The 16,256-nt window shown below is 41.1% G+C and overlaps 1 protein-coding gene across 1 annotated transcript in view; it reads left to right on the forward strand.

Annotated features, from left to right (window-relative positions):
• LOC131884161 (adenylate cyclase type 8-like) overlaps window positions 1-16,256 on the forward strand; it is a gene marked incomplete in the record, with an annotated part of 51,667 nt that overhangs the window by 32,852 nt on the left and 2,559 nt on the right. Inside the window, 9 exon segments of the mRNA XM_059231840.1 lie at window positions 41-373; window positions 492-701; window positions 2,607-2,716; window positions 9,266-9,506; window positions 9,614-9,923; window positions 11,194-11,365; window positions 12,561-12,768; window positions 12,889-13,030; window positions 13,636-13,854. Coding sequence (XP_059087823.1) covers window positions 41-373; window positions 492-701; window positions 2,607-2,716; window positions 9,266-9,506; window positions 9,614-9,923; window positions 11,194-11,365; window positions 12,561-12,768; window positions 12,889-13,030; window positions 13,636-13,854 — 1,945 coding nt within the window.

A 16,256-nucleotide genomic window follows, 5' to 3' on the forward strand; every position in this document is an offset into this window, starting at 1 on the left:
CTCTTAAACTATTCCTGAATAACTCGAAATTGATCAACAGGATCATCGCCGTCGCTCCTCCGGCCAATCCGAAACATCCAATCATGGAGTTGTAGGCGTGGCCGTGAACGCCATGGCCAAAGAAGGCCAACCCGCCCCGAACAACAATAACAAAGCGGGCGAATTAAAGAAGCAGACGAGCAATGGAAGCGTGGGTTCGGGTATTCAGTTGGTGGTCACCTCGGTGGAGGGCACGAACACCACCACAGTCGCCACCATGAATGGCGGTGCCATTAATGGGAATGGCACCATGGCCTCCTCACTCTCCACTTTGGTCGAAGACGATGGCAATGAGCCGGGTGGGACTTGGAAACCTGAGATACCATTTGAAAACGTGAGTTGTCGCCCTCATGTACTCGTACGAAGTCGGACGAGTCGACAAGCGAGGATGCTCTCCGTGCTCGTCGTTTCTGGGTTCCGTGAAGGAATTCAATTTCCTTTTTCCCTTCCAGCTTGAAATGACTGAAGATGAAGTGGAAGCATCTGGACGACATCCGTCCATTCACGGTGACTTGAAAAGCGTCCAAAGGCCAACCACATTGGCAGATGAGGTTGATAACTTGCTTGACATTTCCATGGAGATCGCGAGTAACAAGCGCATGAAACGAGATCATATCAAGCCATTCAGACTCACCTTCAAAGACAAGGATATGGAGAACAAGGTAGGTACAGACATCATGAGTTCACCAGTCAACTAACTCCCTTGTGTTGACTTTGATGACTTTCAAACGAAAATTGGGCACTTTCCAGGAGCTAACTCTCTTTCTTTCGAAGCTTGTACTCTGTTGATTATGGTGGAGCCGTCGTAGAATCTCATTAAAGTTAATGTGTTGTTGGGGCTGGGGGTCGTAACCGGACTCGAAAAGTCCCATGGTGTTGCCATAAAATTGGTCGATGTCATCCATGTCTTTATTGCAAGTCAACACCAAAATGTGTTTACCCTCATTGGAGCACATTTGGGACCGACCACCTTTCCAGTAAGACTTCATTCTTCACGGGAAGGTCAAGCTCATTTTTGCGATCGTGTCGGGCTTCTGGTAGAAGCCCAACCTACACTCCATCATTTCTCAATGACCATTCAGACATTTGTGGGGCACGTAGACTAATAAGAAGAGAACCCGAGTATCTTCGTTCCAGGGAGCGTAAAGGAGAGTGGAGTATTCACAATTGCATTAGGCCCTGGCTTAGGAGCTCAAAATATCCACCCTTGGGACAGATTTTCTCCCTCTATGCGTGCTTTAGGCGCTTGGTTTGTTGCGGCCAGATCCCTTGATTAGCTCCCATCCATTGGGAACTCGACCAGAACACTCGACTCTTCTCCTTAACTAGATCTATTTTCAATCAACCTCTCAATTAACAGGTTGGAGTGCTCTGCGTCCCTGGTCCACTTACTTGTTCCCAACTTATCCCAATGAGACACTTTTCAGCCTACCTTGACCATTTTGGGGAGTTAAAAAGAGAATTGGAAGCGAAACCCGGGGTTTGTTACTCAAAGATAGCACGGTGCGTCAGGCATGCAAATAGGGTAAATTAATCAAGCTAATTAGATATTCAAGACACAACTGACATGAAGTTGGCTTCATCTGCTTGGCGTGACTGGTATTTGTGTTTGGTGTTGTTCATTGGTTTGGATGTAACGAGCACATTTTTGGAAAGCGACCACAATTTCATGAGTAGAGCTGTGAAAAAATGCAAATATAGATGCCAAAAGGGTCAGAGATAAAATGTAGAACAGATGCACAGAATACTTCACTTTTTAAGATTGTGTAGCATTTTTGGTACTAAATATTCTTCAAACTAGGAACCTAAAATATGCAAAATGTAAAACAAGAAATTGAAACTGAAAAGGCTAATATTTGATTCAAATTGATTTTTGATTCACTTTGTTATCAAAATCTTAGATGATGAATTAAATGCTGATCGGCTAAGTATTGGCCTTATTTGGCCAAATAAAGATTTAACCAGCCCTATTCTCGAGGTTATATGATATTGGTTGGCCAAACTGAACCTTGAGGACCAAATATAATTAGAATGCTACTTTCAATGCCTTGATGAAGGCAATATTTTTTTTGAAAATCGGCTACCTCATTTTCAATGCTACTTTCTAGTCAGGGTTGAAATGAATATTGTCTGGCTTATTAGCGTCAAAGCACACATGTAAAAACTAATGACATGTTGGATCTAAAAATGATAAATGGTGCCGAAAGGTGCAATTTCATGAGACATCATCGTTAAAAGATAATAGGCGGTGTGTGAATTCGATACTTGTGGTTCATATAACGGGTCAAAAGCCTCCTAGTAACTTATTGAACTAGATTTCCTTCTCGAAGTTCAAATTGACCTGGTGTATAACTTGAATGAACCGTGTTTAATATCATGTCAGGTTAGAGAGCGTATGTACGTGAGAAATCCATTCTAGTATACCGTACATCCTCACAATCTGTGACGTTCTCTGAAGTGCTGAGTCTAAGAAAGGAAAAAATCCCAGCTAATGATGCATCTTCAGACTAGCAGTAGATTAATCTTGTCTTCTCATAACTTATACTCCCTCCTATCCCTGCTTACAGTATTGTCACCAAAGAGACTACACCTTCAAATCCAGTCTCTTCTGTTTGGTGGGCGCCTGGGTTCTGGTCTTCATCTCTGAGCTGTTCCAGATTAGACTTCATATGAAATGGTAAGCCAACCTTTCAAGTTTAACACCTTTGTGAATTGAGATGAGTGTGGACCAAAAAGTCTTTGAAAATTGAAAGACCGACTTAACTGCCAGGGAAAAAGAGGGGAAAAAGAAGCGAAGCGAATTAGAGGGAAATGTTCGGAGGAAGAATGCAGTGTTCCCATGTTCCAAGATTTCAACAGTCACGAAATATCGTTTGAGGAGCAGAGGCTCTTACTTTCGGGACAAAGACAAATAAGGAAGGGAAGACATCGTCTTTCTTCATTTCCTTGTGTCACGATGTTGGATCATATTTTTCTTCCACTTTGGTGGACAAGCAGGCGTGCTCCAATGTTTCCATAGACATCGAGAAGGTAGAAGGTTTGCCATCGATGAAGCTTTGGCTCAAACAGTGAAACAAAAAGTAACTTATGAAACGTCTAGACAATTGTAATCAAACCGGGTGTCAAGAAATTAAGAAATTGGAATTATGCAGCTGGATGTCACTTGTGGTTATGTATTAACAAATGAAAAAAAAAATCAAAGCGGGAAATTCAAATTCCGCTGAAATCTTATTCATTCTCAAAGTTTATGTTTGGGATGAGCAATCTAGTTATTTTGTCACTAAATTATTGCTGTATACTGCCATTTTGGTGGCAGATTGAGAATCAAGCACATTTTGAAACCTGTTTCCATCATCCTCTCAGTCAGAGGGAAAATTCCTTTTGACCAGCACACAAGCCTTTAAACCTGACTCTACTTAAACCCGTGTCCCCGAATATCTTATGGATTGTAACCTTGACTACAACCGGGTTTTCAAAAACTCCAAAATCCCAACCAAGATGTGTCGGGCTCTTTTCCATCTCGTGTCAGCCACACTTTGCTCCGAATACCATGGGTCTCTTGGCAACACATGATTGTGTCATTCCATCAATCAGAATGCTCCAAATGGCGCTTCTTTATTGTCTTAGACACTGGTTTCAAATGCGAGTTCGATTGAATTTTGGAGCAGGAAGTTTTAGTTGAAAAAACAAATCTTGGACCCGGTTTTTAGTTTAATGTTCAAATAAGACGGATTGCCAAACTTCATTTAAAAGGAGCAATATTTGTCACTTCACGTTTCATCAAATGAAAAGTCCAATTTCTGAGGGGACATCAATTAATTGACACCCTGTACAATCGATTTTAGCAGGAGCATGCATGCTGCTATCAAGTTCAGCATTTTAGCACATTACTCTGAAGAGTTGCTCAATAAATATCGGACTCATTCCATTTCATAAAACTGTGTCACAACCCAATTGTACCACTTCCTCGGTTCAAATCCTTAGTCATAAACTATATTTAGAAAAAAACAGGTTTGGTTCTTTTTATGGCTACCCCCTCTTGCATAAGATGGATTTTTCGACTGGTAAAGATGGTTTTTAAAAAGAGACTTGAGATCTATATTTATTGGGCTGGAATAAGACTCGACCGAGGGACGCTATTTGATGCAACGATCAGACTTGGAAATGTCGGATCAAAAGTGGGTGGCAACTTGACGCGGTGGTTCTCACTACACTTAAAAAGATTATGCTCAAATACAAAGACTTCTAGTTGCGTTTTTCTTTTTTTAAACAACACTAGGACGATGAAAATGTTTTTGGTACGTAGAACATAATCCGTGCAAATTTGAAAACTAAACCGGCAGATGTATCCTTGTAAAATTTCAAGAACATGATTGGCTAGTCTAGCTTTCAAAGTTGAAGAAAAAGTAATAGGAAATTTCAAATCCTGAGCAGATTGAGCAGTGTCAATGTTAATTAATTTTAGGTTTTAGGGAAATGTTTATGAAAATGAAAGAAAATCATTTATTTTCGTGCTATCATAAAAGCACATCATTTGTTTTTTGCAATTAACTAAAGTAGGTTTTGGTAGTTTTTCGATCTTTTTTATAGCAAAATGCAACTTTTAAAGTGTAATAACTAAGCATGTGCTAAATAGATATGGATGCAATTATTTGTCAGTGCATGACTAAGAGTTTTGATAATATTGTTTGACTAGGATTTGCACAACGATACTTCAAGATGTATTTTATGTGTATTAATATACTAATATGAGCTACTTTTAAAGATGCTTATTGAACAGAAATTGTTCCTTTTGTTTCTTTAGCAAAGAGAATGGCAGCTAGAAGTCTTGGCATTTGCGCAAGCACTTAATCAGGAATCATAACCACCGTGTTGAGTATGAGAAATGATAGCCTTACGGATCTTGAAGAAAATTGAACAACCAAAGTGAATTTTGATTTGAAAGCAAATCGTGAATTGATCAATTGTTGCGACCAAAGAGGTGATCGTGCGTTTTGAGAGCACCTTCAAGTCTACAAAAATCCCCCTTTCCTTAAGTGACAGCACATTTTTCTCAAGTTCATTTCAGTATCGTACGATGGTACGCAAAAGAACAATATATCATGATCAAAACGTCATAAGTCATAATCAAATGAGACATCATATCCGAGGAATTTTGCCTCACGTAAAGGAATATTAAGTCACAACCCAATTTCTTGACCACCATTTTTGGGTTACGTACATAGAGACTCGAAGTGAAGATCTGAGGGGTTCGGGGAGGCCAAGCATAGTAGTACATTATGATTCCCACGCATGTAGACGCACATCGATCTTGGTTATGCTCCATTGCTCGCGGGTCAGTGAATAAAAGATATTTTTTTGTATACACGAATTGGAGCGGTTGGGATCTTGAAAAGACCCAGAGCGGCAAGGAACTGGTGGCCTGCTGTACGTTCAAGGCGGATGTACGGTACAGCAGATCTTGAAAAGACCCAGAGCGGCAAGGAACTGGTGGCCTTTCATTGCTTCCATCAGTTTAGCTGACTCTCCCTGACCTCTATGTTTTGTTGTACGAGTCGTACTATTTGTTCATTCAGACAGACGTGAATTGCATGTTTTCTCTTTCAAGGGAATCACTTTAGGTTCCCAGTGTTCACTTCAATGTCTGGATTGCTTGTACGAGACGCTCCAATTCTGGCTACGTAAAATAAAATAAAGCACGTCATGGACATCAAAAATGCCGTAATGGAACTGATTCGGAATCCCATGTTTTATTCCGAATGAAAATGAAAGCCCTCAACAAAAACTAAAACACACTTTCAAAGCACAATCAAAAACCAAGAACTGGTCCACCTTACACAAGCGTATACTTTTAAGATTTTGATTTTAAACTTAAATATTAACTTTGAATATTCAACAGTCAACCCATTAGGCGGTCGTATGTGCCTTTTTGGTGTATTTATTATCAATGGACCTAGAGGCTTGGGATGAAAATTGAAGAGCAAACACGCTAGTTTGGGTGTTGCAAGGAATAATTGTGAAAAGATTGCATCTTAATTGAACGGTTGGGTCAAAAGTAATGCTCTTTCCAAGTTCACCAAACGGATGAGGTATCCCATTTCAGAGCACCTATTTGGAACCGTTATTTTCTTAGATCGAAATGGTTCGTTTCTTTATCATTACGATTAACATCAATTACACCATTTGTCAAAGCCGGCTGACTGACTACATTTTTCTAAATAATGCAATGAACGGCCCTTTCCCTAACGCTAAGAATAATGGCAGTTTTTTCGACCGTACATTACCAGGAAGTTCCAGCAAAAAGGGAGTGATAATTGGACCAACTTTGCAGATAATTTTCTGTAGTTTATTACCTTCAAGGAAAAACATAGTTACTAATCGTACCCGAAAAGAAAAAATGGATTTGATCCACTCTCAAGCTTCTTTCCAACATACTCTCTCATGCTTACACTTTATATTGTGCATGCTCAGAATAAACGGATTCCCAAAAAAACTATTACATACATTACACTAGTTTCGCCAGGTATACTGGTTTCTCTGCTGGAACCGATACTTACCAACATTAATATATAAAAAACAATTTTAGATATTTCATTCGATAGCCATGGTCATGGTATTCCCCGTGGGGGTTGGGAGAACAATGCTAAAAATACAGACTACTACCCACGTCTTACGTGCACTAAATGCACTCATTGAATGTAATAACAAAACATACGTTGCATTCCTTGTTTTCCCACAACGGATAGAAAATAGAAAGCTTTAAATGCAAAACCACAACATCTTCACCATCGCCACTGTGATTGGAATGGACCCCTTTTTAGATGACAGGAGACGGTTTTTGTCGTGGTTTGCGTCGTTGAAATTGAACCCGGAGCGTGTGGCCCTTTTTCGTGGACTGAACCGAAATGGCCGACTGTCGTCGAGTGATGCAAAAGCTTTGATCCGGTGTTGAGGATGAGCTAGATTAAAGTGGCTAGTGATCTGTTTGGAGGAGATGGCCTGACTGAGGACTTTATCTCATTGAGAAGTCCCAGATCCGATTTCTCTGGTCCCTTTTCTCCTTTGAAGTGGATTACATTTCTAAATGGATCCTGATGTTTCTTGGGCGTCGTGTCTTTTCGGGAAATCCTGCAGTGTATTTAGTGCCATCTCTCTCCGGGTCCTGAGAGAATGGCCAAACAACAAGGCCATGGATTGTGCCATTTCGTTTCTGAATGCCCTGTTTTCGTATTTAAATGAGTGGGGGATTCCAAGGCATTCATGAACAAAGCGAGTGTTCCATTCTCTCGCTTTTCCGTTAACTCAAGAACTTACTCAATGACGTTAAGAAATGTACAGTAACTTGGTTCAAGCGAGAAGCCCCTGATTGTATGGGACACATTCACATTTCAGTTTTGCGGAAAATTCTTGCATCAACAACAAACAAGGCTCCGTTCCAAAAGGTTCTTCCTCAAACGAAAGGATGGCCTTTGTTGTGGTGTCTTCAAGAAAAACGCGTGAAACTGACCATGTATCCATCTCACTCTCTCCTTCTCTCTTTCTGGAGATCTTTTCTGAGCAATCTCTTTTGAAGGGACATGGTTGAGTAACTTGTTTGCAAATCCTTGAAAGGCTTGGCGGAGCATCGCCAACTCGCCGCTCCATCTTATCTGAAATTGTTGCAACCCTGCATACAGATTGAGATCCCAAGATCCCAATGTGTTGATCAGTACCCATTTTACCGCTATGATCTCCAGTTATATTGGGTATCCAAATTTTGACGCCAGGGCACTGTATTGTTTGTGTAAGAGTGAGCACTTTTTCCAAAGGTGGCAAATTTCGCACCGAGTAAATTGCGACGGTTCCATTTGTTGATTGGAACCTGGAATTGCCCAATGAATCTTGGGGGTGCATTTTAGACGGATACCATAGCTCATTTACCACAATTGGGCACAAAAGTTTGGATGTTCCAATGGGGGCCTGAAAAGTTACCGAGATGATAAACTACACATAGGACGCATTCCCAACGGATTGCGCACGTGCTTGGAAGCCCTTGAAAGAGCGACACTTCCCGAGAATGACTGCGTTTCATGTGCGTCTCAATCGCCATCCAGGAAGCGAATCTGCAATTCTTAAATCAAGATCTTGTTTGCTTCCTCTCCTGATTTGAAACGAGGAATTGAGTAAACACGATCCAAGTTTGTCGGCGCTCCTTCAACCATAAATGATGCTGTCCTTGAGCAAATATTTGAAACAAGTTGGTCGTAAAAGTTGTCATTCTTTTAGTGTACCGTACGTATACGTATTCGTACTTGCCCGACCCGGGATGGATGGGATACCGGATGAATGTTCAATTTCCCCGTCACATTATACTGTCTCTGGAGATAATCGAACTTCCTTGGATCACTGTCTGATTAGGGACCACGTGGCGAGGATTGCATACTCGATATTCTTTTCATGTTCATTGCGGGATAAAGTACTCCAAGGAAGTGACTTGTGGTCGATCTGCAGTACCATATTTATCTCCAAGTCTCGTCAGTCTCGGGCTCGTTAATTTATGCATGACTTATCTCTCAAGATCTGTTCCCTTGTTCCTTTCTTTCTTTCTTTCTTGCTTGCTTGCTTGCTCTTTCTCTATCTCTCTTTCGTTCTCTTTGGCTTTTGGGTGGTTCCTTGAGGGCTTAGTAAGTGCTTAGTCGAGGCTAAGAAGTTGGATTTAATAATTAATCAAGGATTTGGGCCAATCTGTTAATTACACCCGGCAAAAGGCTTCAGTGAGATTTAGGACTTGGGGAAACTTTGGCAATCTCCCAGAAAGAACATTCCAAACTTGGGCGCAGATGAATGAATCACTTACAGGAAGTGAATGTTCTGATTTGAAGATCTTAAAGCTGCTTCACACTCAAAAGTCATGCACCAGTAAATTGCTGCATCATGAACACCAACCTTTGTTATCAAAGGCTGGCCATCATTTCCAAGAAACAACGCTGATCCATGCCAAAGGATCATTCATTGACTGATCTCTTCAGCGGTGTTCATTCAAGAAAAGGTCCACTCTCAGCTTTAAAAGAAAGTCTTTGCTATACCAGAAGCTGAGAAATCATCTGATCATTCACTCGTATCCTTTGACACGAACCCGATAAGAGATATTAAAAAAAGTGGTATTAAATTTACGCTTAATTAACAATACATAATATTGGATAAAAGCCCTGTCCAATGCGATTCCAAATGCGTTCATTTTCTCCAGGTGTCAATTGCTGCCCGAATCTCTACCCAAGAACGGGACATGTAACATCAACATCACCCTCTTGTGCACAGCCTTGATCACGTTGTCCTTAACCGCCGGCCTTTGCTTGGTCATGTTCGAATCGAAACTAACCAAATCGATGAAAAAGATGTCCTACGTCCTCATTCACAACCGGAGGCGACGAAACACCGTCATCTTCACCACCTTCTTCCTAATGGCCTTGGCCACTGCTCTCTCTGTGGTGAGTGTGCCAAATTCTGATCGACGAAGGCCAACCAAGTTGATTGGTTGGTCGCTTGCTTGCTTATGCGCATTGAATGTATGTACATGTACTCTGGTTGGTTTCAGATTGACCAAGTCAACCAAGATAAACTCCTCCAAGATGTTGGCTCGTCCTCGACGGATGGCAGCACAACCAATCCGTTTGCCAATGCCAACAACAGTCCCACCACACTCCGGCTGCCCTTCGTCAATGCTCTTCCATCGCCGCCAGGAGATCCATTGGGAACGTCTTCCGCCACCTCACTCCTGAAGCCTGTGCTCATCTCTGACACCGGAATGGACCAAATCATCATTTCCACTCAGGATAACGCGTCATTTGTGTTTCGGACGGAGGACGCCATCCCAGAGGATAGAACTCGCTCTCACAGTGATCCATGTGAGTCAGTAGAATCAGTAGAATCAGTAGTTCCACTGTCTACGAACCCAGTGTGAGAGTTCCTCGCCATGATGAAAATGATAAATGGGGCACCCGGCAAACACGTTCACATCAGGAAAGATGAACCACGAAAAAAGTGCATTAAGCATGATTTGGTGCACAATGTGGGAGTCACGCCGCAAGATGTGTAGGGCACTCGTTACGCAAATGCTTTTCGCTCCAGGATCAGGATGAAGGAACGAAACTTTTATTCCATTAGCTATTAGCATTTGAGTAAGGGCGGATTTACACTAGGATGGAAAACCGAGATTGAATCCGGTTTGAGGATTGAAGTAAGACTAGTGCTGGGGCGACTCCAGTCTTTCACTGTACTGAAGTCGAACAAAAAAACTCGAGTCCTCTGTTGGATTCGCTCCAGCACTAGTCCCGATTCAATCTTCAATCCAGGTTTTCCATCCTAGTGTAAAGTCGCCCTAAGAGAGGAGATGCTTGTTGGTGAGGGGCAAAAATTCTGCCGGCCATTTCCTGGAAAACGTATTTTTCTAATGCCCTCTGACAATGAAGCAATGATATGTTAGTTTGACAGACCTTTGTTGGCATTTAACTGCTTTTTGTGCTGTCGGAAGACACGCTTTGCTTGGTATTATTGACAAAACAAGCAATGTGTCGTAGACAAAGGAAGAGACAATTGTGAGTTTGGAAGAACAATGAGGTTGTTTTGTTGATGGATGAAGGTCGTGCTCAAATGATTTCCGGATTCAAAATAGGGGAATCCTTTTTACAAGTTCCAGTTGTAGGATATTCTTTTTCGTTAAGCTCTATATGCAAAACCAATTAAGCTTTTCCAATTACTTTGCATTCTTAGAAAATCACGAATGCTTGGCCGACAGTTTCCAAAGATAAGGAGATAAATTAATCCAAAATTTGTCTTAATCTAAATCTATGTATATTAAATGTGTAAGCTTAGAGCTGCATTTTGTTGATTATTCATTCGGAAAAGCTTGAATGAGCGGAAAACGTAAAACTCCCGGTTGTTACCGGGCCTTGAATAAACAGTGCAGATTGGAAACAAAAATAGTTTCCCTTTGTTTCGCAAGTGTTTGATGTTCCAAGGTGATGCCCTGAGGAGGCGGCGGCCATCTACTATTTGCCAACTCTCTTCAAAGTAAAGTAATCTAAAGCGAAATTTTAAAGATCTCCTCGCTTTTAAACAGATTGGCAACCGATTTCCCCAACTCAATCTCGGTCGCTTTCTTTTTTGCCTTTCTAGTCTCCTATCACGAGTACACGTCCCAGTATTTGGTCCACATCTGGATCATGACCATTCTGTCCTTGGCCACGTTCATCAAGTTCTACTACCTCTACAAAGCGATCCTTCTCCTTCTCATGTTCACCATCTACAGTATACTCATCCTCAGCCTCATGAATTGGACCTCTGGCATGTGAGTAATTCGTCCCGTTGATCGTGTATACGATCTGGGTTCCATTTGTCCCAACAAAGTGGAACTCACCAATCTTCTTCCTCTTCCTTCGCCACTCTTCTTTCCTGCCTACCCGTAAAGTGCACGTTTTGCAAATTCTTAATGGGTTACGAGCAAAAACTGGGGTTCTCCTAGGTTGGCCCTCTCCTCCCAACCAATTCTAGTCATTTTCATGGAACGGTCCAGTTTTTCTCGGACTCCCAAAAAGGGCCACGAACTAAGCTGCTAACGGCGTGTTCTATACTTCTCGACATTCGTAAACCTGTTCTCCGTGAGATTGAATGCGTTTGCGTACTGGCCTTAAGGGTTAAGTAGCATTAAAAAAGTGGACTTTGACCTTCGAAAAGCGCAGTTGTCGGCCAGATTAGTCTTGGATTAATTATGGTGCATGGAGCATAATTACTCCTTATATCTTGGGTCAACTCGTTTCCCAAGACCTGGCCAATAATCGTATTAGATGGGAAAAGCATAATAGTCTTTCGTTTTCCTTGAGAATATAGCATCCATGTACGAGCATCCATACTGTTCATAGCCTTTCCAACCTTTCAATATGTTGAAGAAACGGAACAATCCATGCTCTGCTTACTACGCTTGTATCTAGGGGAAAAAAATCAAAGTCCATACCAAATGACCCTTCATGTCTGATGTTATATTTTGGCCATTCAGGCAACTATTGGTAGACTCGAACAAACCAATCGCTTAAACTGAGACTCATTGTAAAGGGGACATGGAAAAGTATCCCACTTGAAGGGTTTGAAGGTCGACGACATTTCACTCCGAGTTTTGTGAAACCTATCAAAGTCGACGGACCATGAACCATAAATTGCGTTCAACCTGGATTGAGATGCATCCTTTTCCACCGCTGGTCACGCCAAGATGCACCCTTCAGACTCTCAAACCATCTGCTGCGTGTTGTCAATGGTCCACTTGCCAACATTAAAGCGCTTAATGTAGCTCGTCAGTCCATTGTTAGATTTAAAGCTCCCTTAACATTCGGTTTCGAAAGGCATACATTTTTACATAGTGAGTTAGATTGAATTCTGTTTTCTCTTCGGTATGAAACATGCGCTAAATAGTGCCTGCGAAGACGATTCTTTGCCTCACATAGCGCTTTGGTTCTCTTGGCCTTTAGTGTGCGTTTTCTTTTCTATTGCAGATTGGTGTTGTGTCTATTTGTCTTCTTAGTGTTGTATCATGGCCGACAGGTGGAGATTGCCAGCTCGTTGGATTTCTTGTGGAAACAACAAGCTCGTCGTGAATTGGAAGAAATGCGAGAAATGCGTCGACATACGGACCAACTTCTTCACAACATCTTGCCAAACCACGTGGCCAAATACTTCCTGGAAATGGAACGACAAGCCGAGGTGAGTGTTCGTTCAATACATAGAACGTCCATCCCGCTTTCGATTGGACATTCTTTCCGTAGAGTACAGAATACTTGGTATGATAAACAAATAGCAATTGTGAACCATCATTACTTTTAGGGACTTTTTCAGGAGCTCTACGCCCAAGGGCGATCCAATGCCGGGGTTTTATTTGCCTCGATCCCCAATTTCTTGTCAGATTTCTACTCCGAGGATGTGAACGAAGGCATGGAGTGCATTCGATTGCTCAACGAAATCATCGGTAAGGCTGTCTTTTTTTTGTTTTTTTTTGCTCCATCTCCATTGGGCTTTCCTTTTTGTTCTCCAAGCAACGAAAAACTAGAATTTTTGACTTGTCTTATCGAATCAAGATGAGCGCGGGTTTTTTTTCTGCTCCCTTTATCGAGCATGAATTCCGTCCAATTCAATTCAAAGTTTGAGCCTGGAATTGAATTTTCTCCGCCGCTTCTGGCGAGGTTCTTGGAGATGCTTTGGCGGAAGTTTGATCATTTGATATGCTATCAGATCCACTTGGAACCCCCTGGAACGGACAAGAAGTGAATGGAATCTCGACAAGCATTTCTGCTCATTGTTGGACGTAGTATTGTTCAAAAAAGGCCAACTCCAGCCTTGCTTCAAAAAAGCCATTTCTTCAGCACCGCAAAAAGTTCCAAAGGAGTGAACAAGTTTCCATAGATCTTGTATCTTGGAACGAAAATGTCTATGAGAAGTTTCCTCATATATTTGGACTATATGAAGTCCCAAAACTTGCTATGTGTGTTTCATTCGCTTGTAATCGGAAGGCCCGTCTAAAACAAATCTTTCCACGAACCCATTCATTTTGTTTTCTCTTTTCTGGAATTGCAGTCGATTTCGATCAAATCTTAGATGACGAGAAGTTTCGCAGCATCGAGAAAATCAAGACCATTGGAAGCACCTACATGGCCGCTTCCGGGATCAATCCTTTGGAATCGGAGAGCGATGAATATGCTCATCTCTGTGATCTCGTGGATTTCGCCATTGAAATGCGCCAAAAACTCGATGACATCAATAAGCATTCGTTCAACAAGTTCGAGCTTCGAATAGGTAGGTAATACCCTCAAATGCCCAAAAACGTAAGAGTCTTCGCATCCATTGGAGGATGGCGAGGACATCCAGACTTAATGTCGACCACAACGACGAGGACCCATGAAACCACAGCGTGATGTTTTTCCAGCATTATGCATTCAGCTGGACTCGAAGCCAGACCACATCTTCCCATGCCAATGACTTCCTTCCACTTTTTTTGTTGACTCGTAGAAGTGAAGGACTTTTTCATCAAGAGACTCTGAAACTCCAGTTTCTTTGGAAGCCATCACTTTGAATTTTAATTAATCTCAGGGTTTCCTTCGAAGCCGGACTTTGGGAACATTGTTTTGCATGTACTCGTAAGATTTCTAGTTCATGGCAGATGACTCAAATGACTTTTGCAGGTGATGCGGTGACGACAGAAATGTATTACATTGCACACATTTAACCTTTATTAGGATTGGTGTCGTCCATCTATTATGTGAGACACAATCAGAACTCGGGGACAATCCTCCGAACTCAGAAATTCTAGCCCACCCAAAAAGCAAGAGTTGCTTTCTTTTATTTGAGTTTTTTGCGATTAAAATGCAAGAAAATTTTATTGGAACAAAACTATTGCTTCTGCAACTTCTACAATAAGATTGTCAAGACACGTTTCTATTGTGACAATTTCAGAGGCTCACTAGATTCATCATTGCATCCGTTAGAATGCAAATTTTACTTTCTTTATGAAATAACTTCCTGCAAAAGTAAGGCAAATTGAGTATATTGTACGATATTGGTTTCTACATACTAATGCGTGTGTCGTTTCTCATTTCCAAGGTCTTCAAAAAACCTGCATGTATGACTAGCGTTATTGAAAAATGTGGGTCATCGTTTTCGTTCTTTTTTTCTTTGTTCATTGCAAATCGCAAATGATTTATTTAGCAATCTAACTAGAGTATTTCTCCTCTTCTTAGTTTTGACCCACTGAAAGATCTTACGTTAAACCCGGGAGCTCCTAGGTCGACATTTTCGTCCTGAATGCTTCTCATGCAACTCAATTATTTAGCTTGAAGGACCTGAGTTAAGGTTCTCAATTTGAGCAAAGATCAAGAACGAGTTTTGAAGCAACCCTGCGTTCGAGTTCTAGAAAGACAGGGTCACGTTTTGACACTCGGTTACGTATTTTTGATTTTACTTCTGTTCCCCCTTTTGCTAAAGATGGGAGTCCTAGCTGAAAAAGCTGCCTTTCCAGCTCACTGCATAGAAGTTGAAGGGTTTAAATTAAAGGAAGATCCTTCATGGGAAACTTACAATACTTCTTCCGTCATGCTTGTGAGGTGGTTCAATCTGCGCTACAATTAGATTGCTAGATAAATTTCTTTTCACATGGCACAAATGGAAAAATCTATTAGCTTATTTTATGAACACAAGAAGGGAAATGATTTTGTTGCAAAAACATACCTGAAGCATTTTGTCTTATTCTTACCAAACACGGTGGTCAAAGTACCACATCAAGTTTCGAGAAAAATACCCAAACACGTCCTGGCAATCTTCTAGCTCGGAAAATCTTAGAGACCTACATTGATTTTTATATAAACTATATTTTTCGCAAGTTCTTTGAGATGTAACCTGACCAATTGGTGGCTAAGTTTGATGTGAACCGCAACTTTTTGAGGAGGAATATTTAAGCGTCTGTTCGATATAGGTTGATGAAATTTCAACTGAATGCGTAACAAAAAATACCAATAACCTCTATTGATTCTTCTTTTATAAATGTTTTCTTCCGATGTTTTTAAGTGGATTAGTAAAATGAACGTAATCTCCAAAACGTTTTTTACTTTGTTCTTGATGCAATAAAATCAATCTTAGAAGTCTTGCTTGGCATTTCAACAAACTCTTATTAAGTGTTGTTGGAACCACGGCGTACTTGGAATGAAATTGGGTCGCCAGAGTATTTGAAAATTGATATGCTTCAAAACGAACCTATCAGTACGGCCACAACGATACTTTTAAATGGACAAGCAGGTTGTCAATCCCACATATTGAATATCATACAATATTGCCTTCTTGTCCACCAAATACGAATAAAGAGCCTTTGATCCAAAGGCCATCGAACAGAAGCTTGCCAATTTTACCTTGCCCTACACTGAGTGGTTTTGACGTTCCCATTAGATTCGTGAAATTAAATAAGAGAAAGTTACTTCAGCTTTACGATGCGTTCAAACAACAATAACAAAAGAAATAATCAAACTTAATTTGACACGGTCACGATTTTCCAAATAAAGCAATGGTGTTAGTAAATGTTTGTTCTTATTCCACAAGCCAAACAAAGTTAGTTGGTAAATGCTTTTAATTTGGCACCCATTTTTGCAATCAACTATGCCCTTACCGTTCAACGCCATTTTTGCCAATGCCTAAGAAACTTCCTGGGACTC

This window comes from Tigriopus californicus, chromosome 7 (assembly GCF_007210705.1).
Source record: "Tigriopus californicus strain San Diego chromosome 7, Tcal_SD_v2.1, whole genome shotgun sequence".
NCBI classification, from domain to species: domain Eukaryota; kingdom Metazoa; phylum Arthropoda; class Copepoda; order Harpacticoida; family Harpacticidae; genus Tigriopus; species Tigriopus californicus.